The sequence below is a fragment of the Chrysochloris asiatica genome, unplaced genomic scaffold, assembly GCF_000296735.1.
Source record: "Chrysochloris asiatica unplaced genomic scaffold, ChrAsi1.0 scaffold00051, whole genome shotgun sequence".
Taxonomy (NCBI): domain Eukaryota; kingdom Metazoa; phylum Chordata; class Mammalia; order Afrosoricida; family Chrysochloridae; genus Chrysochloris; species Chrysochloris asiatica.
The window spans coordinates 3,626,537-3,642,539 of NW_006408569.1; the positions used below are offsets into that span (position 1 = coordinate 3,626,537).

Below are 16,003 nucleotides of genomic sequence, written 5' to 3' on the forward strand. Positions count from 1 at the left end.
GGGAGAAGAACGGAGAGCGGGACCCTACTCAGAGAAGCAGTGATGCCAGAGATGGAGGCAGAGATAATGACATGGAGAGATAGAGCGGCTGGACCCAGAGAGGGAGAGGTGCTGTGTGCTGACGACCGGGGGGCAGGCTTGCAGGGTATACCCTTTGGTTGGTTGATGATGCATGGAGGGGATTGTAACATGGCAATGAAATGATATACGATAGGATGAATGTAAAGCTAATCATAATAAAACATTAAAAAAAATAAAAATAAAAATAACAGGTATATGGCAGGCCCTTTTCCACCTCTGAACCATTTTACTCCAAGTCTGGAATGCCTTCTCCATTTCCCATCCTAACATCCAACCCCCAAATTATATTCAAGATCTAGTTTAGATGCTACCTCTCCAGTTTTAGAATAATTGCACTTGTGCCCCCATAAATAAGAGCTTAATATTAGGCAAGCTAGAAATAACTATTTAAAGCTGAGGAGAGAAACTGGAACCAGAGTCATGAATTTAGAAGCTGTAAGCATAGGAGGGGAGGAGACTAACCAGAACTAACACGCAGACTGAAAGGAATATGTAGACATTCAACAAGTGTCTGTTGAATTCAGTCTAATGTGAGGTGTTTAGAAGTGTGTTTCAGTTAAGATTAAAGCTGTTCTGACTTGGAGAAAAGAGCACTGTAAAAAAGAGAACATTTCTCTCCTAGATTTCTCTCATTTTATTAAACATTCTAAAATAGTTTTTTAAAATGAAAATATTTCAGAGACTTTCAGCATACACTGGAAATAAGCACACCCAAAAAGGTTTCAAAGAGGGCTATGAAACAGTACATACTCTATTTTGAAACATTTAACTTCAATCATTCACTTCTTACCTTTTTTATTTTTATACATTGGTGGTGGCTGTGGTGTGTGTGGGGGGAGGATATTTGCTTAACAAAAACAGAAATCTAATGGCAATTTTCAGCAGCAAATAAAGATGTTATTCAAATTTTATTCAATGCTGGAGTGAAATTCATTTTCAGATTTATATTGATTGAACTAAAAAAATATTTAAAGATTATAAAAGATTCTTCCAAATTTTATGAGATCAGAAAGGGAACGATTTGCTTATTTTAGCACTCTTCATAAAGACTAACTTTGTCTGTCAAGAAAATCTGCAGTGAACGAAAATGAAAGGAAAACACTGTGGTCATACTGATGTGTTTGTCTGGCTTTGACGCTTGTTTTTAAAAGTGAAGTTATACAGTGAGCTCAGTCAAAATGAAGACCGATTACATTTTTGCATGTCCTAAGGAAATGGCTGCAACTGCATACAGTTACAGAGAACATATAATTTTCTCCAAAATGCAAAAACTTTTTTATCCAACTTACAGTGAGGTCTTGGTTATGTACAATATCCTGTATAAACACCACCTAGGAAAAACCCATATCCTACTTGAATCAATTAATTTGACTCACAAAAGCCCCCATGTCATCTAAAATGCACTGATGCAATTCCCTGATGCCAGTGTGCAAATCTTTATCATTGGGAGTCTCTTCTAATTTACCAAGCATAATGTCCTTCTCCTGGGATTGTCCCTTCTGATAATATGTCTGAAGTATTAGAGACAATGTCTCACCATCTTGGCTTCTAAGGAGCATTCTGGTTGTACCTCTTCCAAAACAAATTGGTTAGTTCTGGCAGTCCATGGTACTTTTAATATTCTTCTGCAACACCATCACTCCAATGCATCAATGCTTCTATGGTCTTTCTTATTTCTTGTTAAATGTTCATAGGCAGATGAGGCTATTGAAAAAACCAGTACGGCTTGGATCAGATGCACCTTAGTCCTCAAACTGATACCTTTGCTCTTGAACACTTTTAAAGAGATCGTTTGCAGCAGCTTTGCCTAATGCAATACGTCATTTGATTTCTTGGCTGTTGCTTCTGTGAGTGTTGATGGTGGATCCAAGCAAAATTAAATTTTTGACAACTTCATTCTTTTCTCCACTTATCATGATGTTATTTATTGGTCCCAGTTGTGAGGATTTTTGTTTTCTTTAGGTTGAGGTAAAATCCATACTGAAGGCTGCAGTCTTTGATCTTCATTAGCAGGTATTTCAAATCTCCTTTGCTTTTAGCATGCAAGGTTTTATCATCTGCAAATCGCAAGTTGTTAACGCATCTTCCTCCAGTTCTGATGCCATGTGCTTCTTCATATAATCTGGATTATTTGCTCAGCATACAGATTGAATAAAGTATGTTGAAATAATACAACACTGGTGCACACCTTTCCTGATTTTAAAACATTCATTAGTCCCTTCTTCTATGTACAGGTTTCTCATGAGCACAATGAAGTGTTCTGGAATACTCATTCTTTGCAATATTATCTATGGCTTGTCATCATCCACGAAGTCCAAAGTCTTTGCACAGTCAATAAAGCACAAGTGGACATCTTTCTGGTATTTTCTCCCACACATATACATATGCACACACTTATTTATTTTAATGTAAAGCGATCCAGGCTACAAATCATCAATATCTATGAAATTCTACAATTTTATAATGAAGCAAAATATTCTCAAAAGCAGTCTTAAAAAGTAGTCTTTAACATCAAAGACATGAATTAATGATGATAAAGTAACAAATCTGTCTTAGGAGCACAACCAGAAAGATCCTTGGAAATAATGATGGTGAGGCTTTGTCTCACAAACTTCGGACATGTTATCAGAAGGAACCAATCCTTGGAGAAGAACATCATGCTTGGTAAAGAAGAGGGTCAGAGAAAAAGAGGATGACGCTCAAGGAGACGTGTTAACCCAGTAACTTCAAAAATGGGCTTAGCTTTAACAAGTGTGAGGTTGGCACAGGACCAGGCAGTGTTCTGTTCTGTTGTGCATGGAGTTACTATGAGTTGGAATGGACTCAATGGTACCTAACAACAACATAACAAAGGAAACAAGAATAATTTAGTGTTGTCTTTTAAAAGACATCTTGAATAATGGTTTTGTATCACTGATTAGTCTGAGAACATCCTACAATCATGATGTGGACAAAATAAACATCTAAGTTTGTATTTACTGTTGTTGTTGTTGTTAAGTGCCTTCGAGTAGGTTCTGACTCATAACGACCCTGTACAGGGTTTCCGAGGCTATAAATCTTTACCAGAGCAGAAAGCCTCATCTTTCTCCCGCGGAATGGCTGGTAGTTTCGAACTGCTGGCCTTAAGGTTCTCAGCCCGATTCGTAACCACTATGCTACCAGAGCTCCTTTGTATTTACTAAAGACTGAATATTTACTGGGTGAGTGTTGGTGTGGCACCATAGGATAAGCACTGGACCACAAGGTCAGTTTGAACACATGGTCAGCAGTTCAAACTCACCAAGTTCAAACTTGGAAACCCTCTGGTCACTATGATTCAAAAGCGACTCGATGACACTTAACGACAACAGCCAAAGCCCAGGCATACTTCTGTATAAACTATGATAAGACATTTTTAAAGAGCACACCTGTTTTCTTTCTTAGGAATAAAAAATTTAAACAGAGCTAGAACTCACTGTTCATGAGAATACTGAATGAGAATAAACAAAGGCTATGAACAACCAATACAATACAGTCAACACCACTTCAGTGCCCATTTTCAGTATAATATGGGATACCCCATTTTAAATGTGCCTTGTTTAATATTTTAAGTCAGTCATCCAAAATAGCTTATCTATTACAATAAATTCCTGGGACTGCCTACAACCAAGCCTGCTAAGTAAATTAGGAGGGGGACCTAGAATTACTTAAACTGAATGATCACTCATAGGATTCTACTTCAATCATTCAAGTCTTTCCTCATCTCTTAAAGTACCTTTCAAGAAAAGAATACGAAAGCCAATTTATGTCACACACACAAAAACAACCAATTATATGTATAGTAAAATGCCGGGATAGTTAACACTTAGATGTAAATACTGATATCACCTTTTAGAAGTTTTTTTCATCACCTGATCCCAGAAGAAAAAAAAGACAGAAGTAACTACTTGCTTATTTGTGCCCCATCTGTACCTTGTACACACCTTATTCATAAAATACATTTAGTGTAGTTCTGGACAATCAGCTTCTTGATGGCAGGAGTGAGTTGTTCATTTTCATATCTCCCGCACCTACTACAGTGTATGACAGCCTGTTTCTCCCCTACCCCCCCCTCCCCACGCGCACTGCATTGAGTGGATTTGGACTCATAGTGACCTACAGGAAAGAGTAGAGCTGCCCCAGAGAGCTGTTCCAAGGCTGCCATTTTTGTGGAAGTCAACTGCCACATCGTTCTCCTGGAGAGTGGCTGGTGGGTTTAAACCATCAACATTTCAGTTAGCATCCAAATGTTTAACCACTATGCCACCAGGGCTCCTTGTATGACACATGCTGCTGCTGCGGCTGCTGCTATGTGCTGTTGAGTTGCTTTTGATTCATAGCAACCCTGTGTAGGGTTTGTTAGACCATAAATCATTATGGGAGCAGAAAGCCTCATTTTTCTCCCATGAAGCACTGGTTGAATTTGAACAACTGACCTCGCAGTTAGCAGTCCAATGCATAACCCATAACCCACTACGCCACTAGGGATCCTCTGTATGATACATTTAATGATCCATTCTACTATGTACTCAGTAATACATTAATTGAATTCATGGACTAATGTAATACCAATAATTATTATAAGTGCCCTGGAGCTGGTTCCAACTCACGGCAATCCTGTATAAGGTTTCCGAGAAGTGGCTGGTGGGTTTGAACTACTGACATTTTGGTTTGCAGTCCAGTGCTTATCCTACAGCACCACACCAGGCAGGACTCCAAATGTAAATAATAATGTAGTGTAAATAATGTAGTGTAAATCAGGCTTTGTTTTTTTTAAAAAAGACAGTGACGCTGAAGATGAATTTCTGTACCAGGATTAACTAATGTAATGTAAATCGATAACGACCCTAGAGCTTATTTGGTCAGCACAGTTTTAAAAAGATAGCATTAATTTTAACGCAAGTCAACAGCTTAGTGAGTTATACATACATAGCCAAGAAAAGGGATGGCCAAAAAAAGAACAAGAAAAAAATAAAATACAAAAAAAACTTTTTTCTCTTACCAATCTTGAAAGGCAAAAATCTAACTAATCTTTTCATGTTAAAAAAAAAAAAAATCAACACAGAGATAAACTATTTCAATATTAAGACAAATTCAAACTCTCGCCTAAGCAAAATTCACATTTCAATAAGCACAAATCTTAACTTCTAACTCTAGAACCAAAGAACTCTTGGGTTTCACTAATCAAAGAGTTTTCTGTTATGCAGTAACATCTCCATCTGGTGGAACTTTAGGTGTCTGCTAAATCTGTGATCCTGGAATCAGTAAAAATGCATCTTCTTATTTTTTTGGTTGGGGGTGGGGGGATATATTATTCCACTGAATTTAATCTCAGCAAATATGTATAATGTGCTAAAGATGTGCCAGATCTTGCACTAAGTAATATGAAAATAAAGAATGGTGATGCAAAAGTCACGGCTATCAAAGGACCTATACTACCAGGTGGGAGAGAGACGTCAATAACCACCCAAAACTCAAATGAAATAAGTGAAATATTTACATATTCCATCAAAGCGGAGGCTGAGACAGATGGAACCATTGAAAATAATGTGTGAAAGCCCAATGGTATAGCTCTTTCCTGACAAAGGATATGTCGTGAGGACCAGCTGCATTTCTACTCCATCCAAGCGAAAGTTGAGGTGCAGAGAAAGGGTGCAGCTGAATACTGAGATGCATTCAGGATACAGCTGCTGAATATGACAACAGTCTATCTGGCACTATAAATGGAGCTGGAGTCTACTGAGGGGCCAGAGACTGCCAAATCTTAATTTAAGACATTACCTTTCCCAAAAAAATGTACTCAAAAAAGCAAGAACAAGTTATAATGAAAATACCTTATGACTGAAATAATACAGCACACATATTACCTTTAAATATGATCCATAGTATTTTGTTACATATGAGCTGTCACACTGACTCAAAACAGTTATTTCTTGCTGAATGTCTTCAATTTCATCTTCGGCTTCCTCGAGGTCTATGATTTTAATAGCAACCACTTGCTGGGTACGGTTATCAATTCCTTTAAAAACTTCTCCAAAGGAGCCTTTCCCAATGCGTTCTAATTTTGTGAACAGTTCTTCTGGATCCGCTATATTATTCTAAGGAAGAAAAAGAGACAAAGGAAAAGAAAATAACACAAATGTTTTTAATCAAATGCTTTTAAATACAGAGAAATAAATCACATATGACAATAATACACTTTTTGAAAGCAAAAAAAGCCCTTGGACTTCACATGTGCTTTGTTAGGACAATTGCAATCCTAAATGGCCAGCTAATCGATAGTCTATTGGATCACTCACACAAACTGGGATTAGGTGATGCTGCTACCACAAACAATCCCATACAGCAAATCTCTGTACTTCATGCCAAAGGGTCAAGCACTTCTTAGAATAAGCAGCAGATCATATATAATTTGCACACTAATGCAATAGCAGCCATAGTGAGAGAACAGCTAAACTAAACGTAGGTATGTCCAAGGCCTAACTCCCCAAACTTATTTGAGAAAAAGGTTGTGCAGATGTAATTAAGTTAGGATCTTGAAATGTGATCATCCTAGATTATCCAGGTGGGTCCTAAATCCAACAATTATCATTGTTGTTGTTAACTGCCATCGAATCAGCTCCTACTCATACCAACCTTGTATAGGGTTTGCCAAGGAGCTGCTGGTGGATTAGAACCACTAACCTTGCAGTTAGCATTCCAGTGCTTATCCTACAGCGCCACACCAGGACTTAGCAACAATGTTGTTGTTAAGTGCCACTGAGTCAGTTCGACTCATAGCAACCCTGTATAGGGTTTCCTAGGAGCAGCTGGTGAGTTTGAACCACCAACCTTGCAGTTAAACAAACCTTATGGTCGAGTGCTTATCCTACAGTGCCGTACACAGGTGTCTTTATAAGAGAAAGGCAGATAGGTCTGGAAATCCCAGTCTGGGAGCCACTGGCTTAGATTACACAGTTCTGGGCCGAAGTGAGGAACCCCAACTTTACATCTCTTACCTACATTTCTAAATGTTTTAAACTCTCAGAAGAATATCAGGAAGGCAAAAAATCACTTAAAAATCAGTTTGAGGGACTTCCAGCATGATGGAGGACTAAGTAGACAAGCTACCGAAACCCTCTACAAAAAAAAGACCAGAGAAACCAAACGAAACAGATGTAATCCTGGGACCCTGAGTTTCAGAGAAGAGGATAAAGAAGTTAAGACAAATATTAACTAGAAGAAGAAACTGAATGAAAACAGTGAACAAAGAGACAAATTGAGTGGTGTCAACTGGCCTGACATAATATGGTCATTTTGGATTTTTTGCAAACAGCATTCCAATCCTAGTTGTTGTTGTTATGTGCCGTCGAGTCAGTTCTGACCCATAGCAACTCTGTATAGGGTTTCCGAGGAGCTGCTGGTGAGCTTGACCCACTGACCATGCGGTTCAAGCTGACTTTGCAGTCCAGTGCATTAACCCACAGCACAATTGGCTCTGCTTGCCCAGAACTGCACCAGTGCCTATACAGGAAGCTGATGACTAGCAAGCAACTGTGCCCCACACTGCCCAGCCACACCTCTTACAGTCCTAGCCATTGCATGAGGACCATCACCTACTTCTGCACCACCTGATCAATGACAGACAGCGACCAACACCACCAGCCCAACCTGTCCTCAATTGCTCTAAGTGATCAATGAACAGAGAGCTAGACACCCCCCATTCTCTAGCACACCCACTAGGACTGCTGCCAAAGTAGGGAGCAGAATAGCACAGCCACCTTGCCAGCCTGGTATATCAAAACAAAAGTGAAGTCTGAGTTTTTTAAGAGTAAACATCAAAGAACGGAAAAAAATTTATCATGCAAATGGCAATCAAACAAAGAGTGGCAATATTAATTTCTGAAAAAAATAGTCTTTAAGGCAAAAACCAGCAGAAGCAATAAGTAAGGATAGTGATTAAAGGGTAACTTGAACAAGAGGAAATATCCATATTATCTCTTCACCTAGTGCAAAAAACAAACAAACAAAAACCCAACACAAATCAAACTTTACCAGAACAGAAAAGAGAAATAGACAACTCCAAAGTAATATCAAGAAATCTTATTACATCCTTTTTGATGAAGGACAGAACAACTAGAAAGAAACTCAACAAAGCTACACAAAGTCTCAACAACACAACCAATCTGATCTTACAGACATATACAGAACACTTCAATCAACAACAGCACAATAGACATTCTTTTCCAGTGTACATGAACATTCTCCAGAATAGACCATGTGTTAGACCACAATGCAAGTCTCAATACATTTTAAACCATGAAAGTATTATATCTTCTCAGATCACACACGATAAAATTATAAATCAACGGAAAAAATCAAAATTACACCAAAAGCAGAGCTCAGAAGTCAATTTACAGCAATAAATGCTCATCATCAGAAAAATAACCAAAAGCAACGTCTTAACCCAGCCATCTACAAAAATCAGAAAAAGAGCAGCAAAATAAGACTGCATTAACCAGAGGAATGGAGTCCTGGTGTGGTGCTGCAGGGTAATGCACTAGACCAAAAGGTCAGTTTTTATCACAAGGTCAGTGGTTCAAACTCACCAGCTGCTACTCAGTAACCTTATACAGGGTCTCTGTGAGTCGGAACTGACTCAAGGGCACTTAACAACAACCACCACCAGAGGAAGAGAAGAAGATGAAAAAAGATTAGAGCAGAAATAAATGAAAAAAAAAATACAGAAATAATCAACAGGACTAGAAGTTAGTTTTTTGAAATGATTAATAAAATCCACAAACCAATGGCAAATCTAACAAAAGAAAAGAAAAAGATGCAAATCATATGAATAAGAAATTAAATGTGTTACATCACAAAAGAATCAACAGAAATAAAAAGGATAACAGGCTACTATGAAGAACTTCATTCCAACAAATTTAAAAACCTGGAAGAAATGGACAAATGTCTAGAAACACAATACCTACATACACTAACACAGCAGAACAGACTCAAAACAAAAGAAAAAAAAAAAAAAAGTAGGACATTAAGAATCTCTCAACAGCAACAAAATGTCTTGGGTCATATGGTTTTCACTGGAGAATCCTACTGAACACTCTGAAAAGAACTGACAGCAATTCTCCCCAAAATATGCCAGAATATACAAAAGGCGGGAACATACTCTAGTTCATTTTATAAGGTGAGCATAACCCTAATACCAAAGTCAGGCAACGAAAGTATAAACCAATATCTCTCATGTAAAATAGATACAAAAATTCCCAACAAAATCCTAGCCAATAATCCAACAACATATCTTCAAAAATAATACATAATGAACATGTGGGATTATCCAGTCAGTGGCCCATCCTCCTATCCACCCTATCTACCCCTGGTAACCATCAAAAAATGCCTCTTTCAGTGTGAAAACATTTTTGGTTTTGTTTGTTAATTCTTACCAAATATACAAGGATGGAGTCCTAAAGCCCTTTGAACTACAAGGTTGGTGGTTCAAGCTCACCAGTGGCTCCCTGGAAACCCTGTATAGGGTCGCTATGGGTCGGAACCAACTCAAAGGCACTTAACAACAACAACATGCAAGGATGTCTAAACAGCACGAAAAAAATCAACCTAATCCACATCACAAAGAAAAAAACACATAATGCAGAAAAGGCATTAGACAAATCTAACACCTATTGCTCATAAAAATGCTCAACAAAATAGGAAAGGAAGGGAAATTCCTCAGCATAATTAAGGAAATATATACAAAACCATTGGGTTATGGTGGCTCTGTAAGGTAAGAAATGGACTGCAAATCACAAGGTTGATAGTTCAAGCCCACCAGCTGCTCCACTGGAGAAAGATGAGGTTTTCTGCTCCTCCAAAGATTTACAGACTTGGAAACCCTATAGAGGGTCTCCATGAGTCAGAACAAATGGATGGCACTCAGCAACCACCACAATAAATACAAAACTTTCAACAGAGATAGAAAGCTATCCCCTTGTGAACAGGAATCAGACAAAGATGCCCTTTATCACCACCGGTACAATAAATGAGCACCAACCATCTACTTCTCACCTGGGTTCAATAATTTATTATAATGGCCACACAGAACTCAAGACACCATATTCATAGTTCGGGGTTTATAAGGGAAGTTGTTGTTGTTATTGTTGTTAAGTGCTGTCAAGTTGGTTCTGACTCATAAAACCCTGTATAAGGGTTCCAAGTCTGAAAATCTTTGCAGGAGCAAAAAGCCTCTTCTGTCTCCTGTGGAGTGGCTAGTGGGCTCCAACTGCAGAACTGTGGTTCACAGTCCACAAATTCATCAGTAAATATAGCTCCTCCAATTAAGTGCCTGCAGGCAGCCCAAGCTGCAAGCAAGCTTTCTGCCCAAAGTCACTCAGCGTTACTTGCACCATGGACTGGGAAGCCCCTGCTCTGGCTCTTGGTTCTGCTGCTGCTGCTCCTCTACCACTCTTCCAGCGTCACAGCTTTCTGTCCCTGGGTCAAGGAGGTTCAATGCACCAGGATCTCAGAATCCAAAGGATGTGGTTCACTCCTGGTTCTTTCTTCTTGAAGCTAGTGAGATTTCCTCCTTTAGCTTCTGAGATGGTTCATTTCATTGCCAAGTTAGAAGACCAAGTTTTTTAAATCACAATGAACATTGGTAACGATCATTTACAAATGAATCATATTATACTATATTATCTCTCACCCTTTCTTACCCAGGAAAAAGTTGTTTGGTGGGAGTTATAATGACTATGGGTTGAAAAGACAAATGAAGTCATTCACTGCAGTGACTTTGAGTTTGGTCTTTTAGTCCCTCTTGTGGAGTCAGACAAAGTCTAACATGGTTCCCAATTGGTTTAAGTAGTTGGTGCTGTGAGCAGGATTCACTGCAATGGCTCCAGACCTCTAAAATTATGAGGCTTTGTAAGAGAAAAAACGAGAAGGCATGAGATAAAATATTTCAGAGGAGGAGAGAGTGGCAGCTTCTGGCATTGCCCTGAGTCAATGACATGCTGGTTAAACAGGGCTGATGGGGACCTAGGCCTATGGGAATCCTGCCTGCCCAAGGCCATATGCATACGAAAGGGGCTAGTCCTAGAGAGAAGAAAAGATTGAATCTGCATGTTTTGGTGCTATAAGATAAGCACTGCACAGAAAAGTCGGTTTGAACTGAAAGGCTGGTGGTTCAAATACACTAGCAGTTCCTCAGAATCCTTATATAGGGCTGCTATGAGTCAGAACTGACTTGATGGCACTAAACAACAATTACATGGCATAAATATACTATAAAACATGACTCAAAAAGCACAAACAACAGAAGACAAACTAGATGATGGGGAACTGCAAAAAATTAGTCACTTATGAACATCAAAATATTTCATAAAAAGAGTAAAAAGAGAACCCACTGACTGGGAAAATAATTTTGCCAGTGACACATAAGACTAGGGATTAATCTCTAAAGTTTACAGAAAAATTCAGCACCTCAACAATAAAAATACAAAGAATCCAATTTAAAAATGGGCAGAGGACATGAACAGACACTTCACCAAAGAAGACATTCAAGGAGCCACCAAACATGAAGAAATGCTCATGATCATTAGCCATTAGAGAAATACAAACCAAAACAACAGTTAGAAATCATCTAACCCCATAATTAAGAGCAAAGTTCAAATAACCAAATGATGGTGAAAATGTGGAGACGGAACTCTCAGACACTGTTGGCAGGGTTGTAAAATGGTACAACTACTATGGAAAATGGTAGACTGTTTCCTTAAACAATTGTAAACAGAAATACCATATGATGCAGTAATCCCAATATGTCCTAGAGACACCAGAGCTGTAACATGAATGCATATATGTCCACCCATGTTCATCACAGCACTATTCACAATAGCAAAAAGACAGAAAACCATCAATGGAAGAATGGATAAACAAACTATAATGATGGATCCATGAAACGCCTCATAACATGGATAGACCTGGAGGACACTGTGCCAAATGAAGTTATGTCAATCACAAAAGGACAAAATTTTTATGAGAACAGTATTATATAAAGTTAAGAAAAGGTTTTCACACAAAGAAATAATCTTTGATAGGTACTAGGGGTAGGAAGGGTTTGCTGTTGTTGTTAAGTGCCATAGAGTCAGTTCTGACCCATAGCCGACCCTGTATAGGGTTTGCAAGGAGCAGCTTATGAGCTTGAACCGCCGACCTTGAAGTTCAAACCGACTCTGCAGTGCAGCACGTTAACCCGCAGCACCACTAAATCACTAACTAGAGAAGTCCTGGTGTGGCGCCATAGGATAAGTACCGTACTGATATCTGCAAGATCGGTGGTTCAAATCCATCAGCCACTCCTTGGAAATCCTGTACAGGGTAGTTATGAGTTGGAACCAACTTGATGGCACTTAACAACAGGGTAGATAAAAGAACGAGTAAGGAAGGCAGAGAGATTTGATTGATAGACACACACAAGCCAGAAATCAGAAATAGAGATTGGAGTAACACATTTACATGACTAAGAATGCCAAGGCTATGGAAGATCACCACCAGAAGCTACGAAACAGGCATGGAATGGATTCACTGTAGGAGACTCACAGTGAACCAACCCTTCAAACACTTTGATTTGAGACTTTTGATCTTCAAAACTGTGAGAGAATAAAGATCTGCTGTTTTTAAGCGACCTAGGTTGTGGTAATCTATTATAGTTACTCTAGGAAACTAATATACCAAGTTACAGGTGAATAATTTACATTTTAACATTCTGCCAGCAAAATATTGCCTTTTAACTCTCTTTCTCTCTCCCCAACTCACACCTTCTAATCACTCCCCCTAAACTTCCAAACAAGAATATAACAGACTTCAAACATTTAAACTTTTTCTTCAACTTGGGAGCCTATCTGCATGTACTGTTCTGGTTCATGCTGTTATTCCTTTATCACATAAGGATGTTGTTATTCATTAATCACAATTGCAAGAACTCATGTGAAAACGACAATATGTTGAACTTTCACAATTCATCTCTCTGTGGGGATACAGAAAAAACCAAGTTTGGTACAACAAAACCTGAACTGAAGCATAGTTTGTTAGGTTAACAATGTATAGACATGACAAATTTATACATATGATGTCTTCTCTTGATTCAGAAATTATATCCTTAATGTTGTGATATATGCCTAATCCTCATTCATCGACATGGATAGGTTCAAAAAGACCAGGAGATTATGTGAAATAGGCATTATGCAATAGGTGGGGGGTGTTGTAGGCCATGCCCTGTGTTCTACACTGCTGTCCCCCTTCCCCCATATGACTCAGCAGGTTCCCCTTACCCACCACTCCTTACTCACTACCATGGAGTCCTTGAGGTTTGGGGCTGGTGATAGTGGTGGTCAGGGCTTACTCACAGCAAGCCGCCTGTCCTGGGCAGAGTCCCCACTCATCCTCTGCCTGCCCTTGCCTGTCCTCCCCCTGCCTGCCTATGACCTTGCATCATAATGCCATTGCATTATGCCCTCTATGGTTGGACTGAGCCATTGCAAATCAATGGGAGAGACATCCTTCAGCTTGTCAGCTGTTGTTACTGATGTGGCCTGGTTTTCACTAGGGTTTCTGGAATGGTTTATCATTTGGGATACCCCATGGAGAGTGCCCCAGGCCTATTGGAGTTATAGTTTGAGAGTTTAAAAAAATAATAATCTTTAACAAAATCATCTTTATAACTTTACTTTAACTCATATTGGTGAAGATCTACTACTGATCAAGTAAAAAATTCAAGATTTTCAGTATCCCCTAGTTTTACCTAACCATCAGTTTCAAGCGAAAGCTAGCATATTCCTAATATGTTTCTTTACCAGACAAAGAGGTCATAAACGTTTATTATATGTCTCTAATCAAGTCTCTGTGTTAGAAGGAGCACAGCCAGAATGCTCCTTAGAAGCGAAGATCACGAGACTTCGTCTCTCATACTTCAGACATATTATTAGGAGGTAATGGTACTAGTCACTGGAGAAGGACATCATACTTGGTAAAGTGGAAGGTCAGTGAAAAAGAGGAGGACCTCCAACGAGATGGATAGGTACACTGGCAGCAGCAAGGGGCTCAAGTATAACCATTGTGAGGATGGCGCAGGACCAGACAGTGTTTCATTCTGTTCTGTTGTGCGTAGAGTCGCTATGAGTTGGAACCAACCTGACAGCACTTAAAATTAATCAAGTTCTTTGTGCCGTGATTGCCAAACAGACCCACTCCTAACTAATTCAGTGACTACCTCTTTTTAATGTGACATGAAAACTTAAGACTTTTAAGAATTTCGCCACCTTCTCTTTTCCAGCCTACTCAAAGTACAGTTTGTACACATCCCACTTACCTTATAAACTGCCCCATTCTCCTTGATGAGATTTTCCCATTTCTGAATGGCGCCCTTTCCATGTAATAGGCTCTCTGATGTTGCAAGCTACTTGTATATTACTACCACCTCCAGTCCCACATGGAACAAATACATCTTGAGTTTCCCATCTATCCTTTTAAAATGAATTTAGACTTCCAGTTGGCTGCAAATGCCTTTTTAATGCTGACATTTTGTTATAGTATATTATCAAAAACTTGAGGAGTGTCATTATTGATCCCCTTAGTGTTCTGTTTCTCTTATCACGACACTGTACTCTTACGGTGACTATTATCACATAGTGGCAAACCCAGAGTTACCTCTTCCTACTTTGAGTGGTGGGTGTTGCCTTTCCAGTACCTTGTGACAAAAATAACCATTAAATATCTTAATGATGGGCTCACTTCCATATAACTTCCTAAATTCAGTGGACTTTGAAAAATAAATAGATCTTTTTGTTGTTCTGATGCAGCTGCAAAGCTCATCTAAAATTTGGAAATATGCCACTGATGAAAAAGTGAAACTGATAACATATTCTGGATTGAGAAGCACATTCATTAACTTTATAACAAGAATCGTCTGTTGTAGAAAATAAAGATTAAATCCTAATTTTCCTACTTAGTGTTTTAAAAGGATATGACTAAAACAATCAACTCCGGGGAGGATACAGCTGTTACTTTCTTTCTATAATAAATGGGTTCCTGAAAGTGTATAAATCGAAGACCGAAAAATCAAGTCACATTCTGCATTTTAAAGAAGCTCTGAAGTGAATCCCAACTCATCAATATCTTGAAGATTTTAACTCAAAGAATACCAAGTTGGAGGCAGAAAACACAGTTGTTGTTGTTTTTTTAATTACACAAAGTTTGCACTTCATCACTCTTTTATTTTGAGCCTAAAACTTGGGAAGGTGTCATGAAAACAAGTTTTCCTAGGCATGACCTCAGCTTCTGGGCGACCTGAGGGACACAGATACCTGCCCTATTGACTAATTCCTATACTGCTGATTGTAGGAGCCCTGATGCTACAGTGGTTAAGTGCAGGGCTGCTAACTAAAAGGTCAATCGTCTGAACCCACCAGCCACTCTGCAGGAGAAATAGGTGCCAGTCTGCTTTAGTGAAGATTTACAATCTTGGAAACCCCATGGTGGCATTTCTATCCTGTTCTATTGTTGTTGTTGCTCGATGCCACTGAGTCAGTACTGACCCATAGCAACCTTATGCACAGCAGAATGAAACACTGCCCGATCTTAGGCCAACCTCACTACTGCTTCCACGTGTGTGTCCATTGATGCTGCCACTTGGCCAATCCATCTCATGGGGGGGGTGTCTTCCTCTTTTTAGCTGACCCTCCACCTTACCAAACATGATATCCTTTTCTAGCAACTGGTCCCTCCTGACAATATATCCAAAGTATGAAAGACAAAGTTTGGCCATCTTGGCTTCTAAGGAGCACTCTGGCTGCACTTCTTCCAAAACGGATCTATTGGTTCTTTTGGCAGCCCATGGCACTTTCAATATTCTCCTCCAACACCA

At 39.1% G+C, this 16,003-nt stretch overlaps 1 protein-coding gene across 1 annotated transcript in view; it reads right to left on the reverse strand.

The window, feature by feature from the left end:
• The window catches only part of LOC102814040 (serine/threonine-protein kinase MST4-like), an 87,975-nt gene that overhangs the window by 26,468 nt on the left and 45,504 nt on the right, over positions 1-16,003 (reverse strand). The window contains exon 3 of the mRNA XM_006862817.1: positions 5,967-6,197. Coding sequence (XP_006862879.1) covers positions 5,967-6,197 — 231 coding nt within the window. The remainder of the gene's footprint in view (positions 1-5,966; positions 6,198-16,003) is intronic.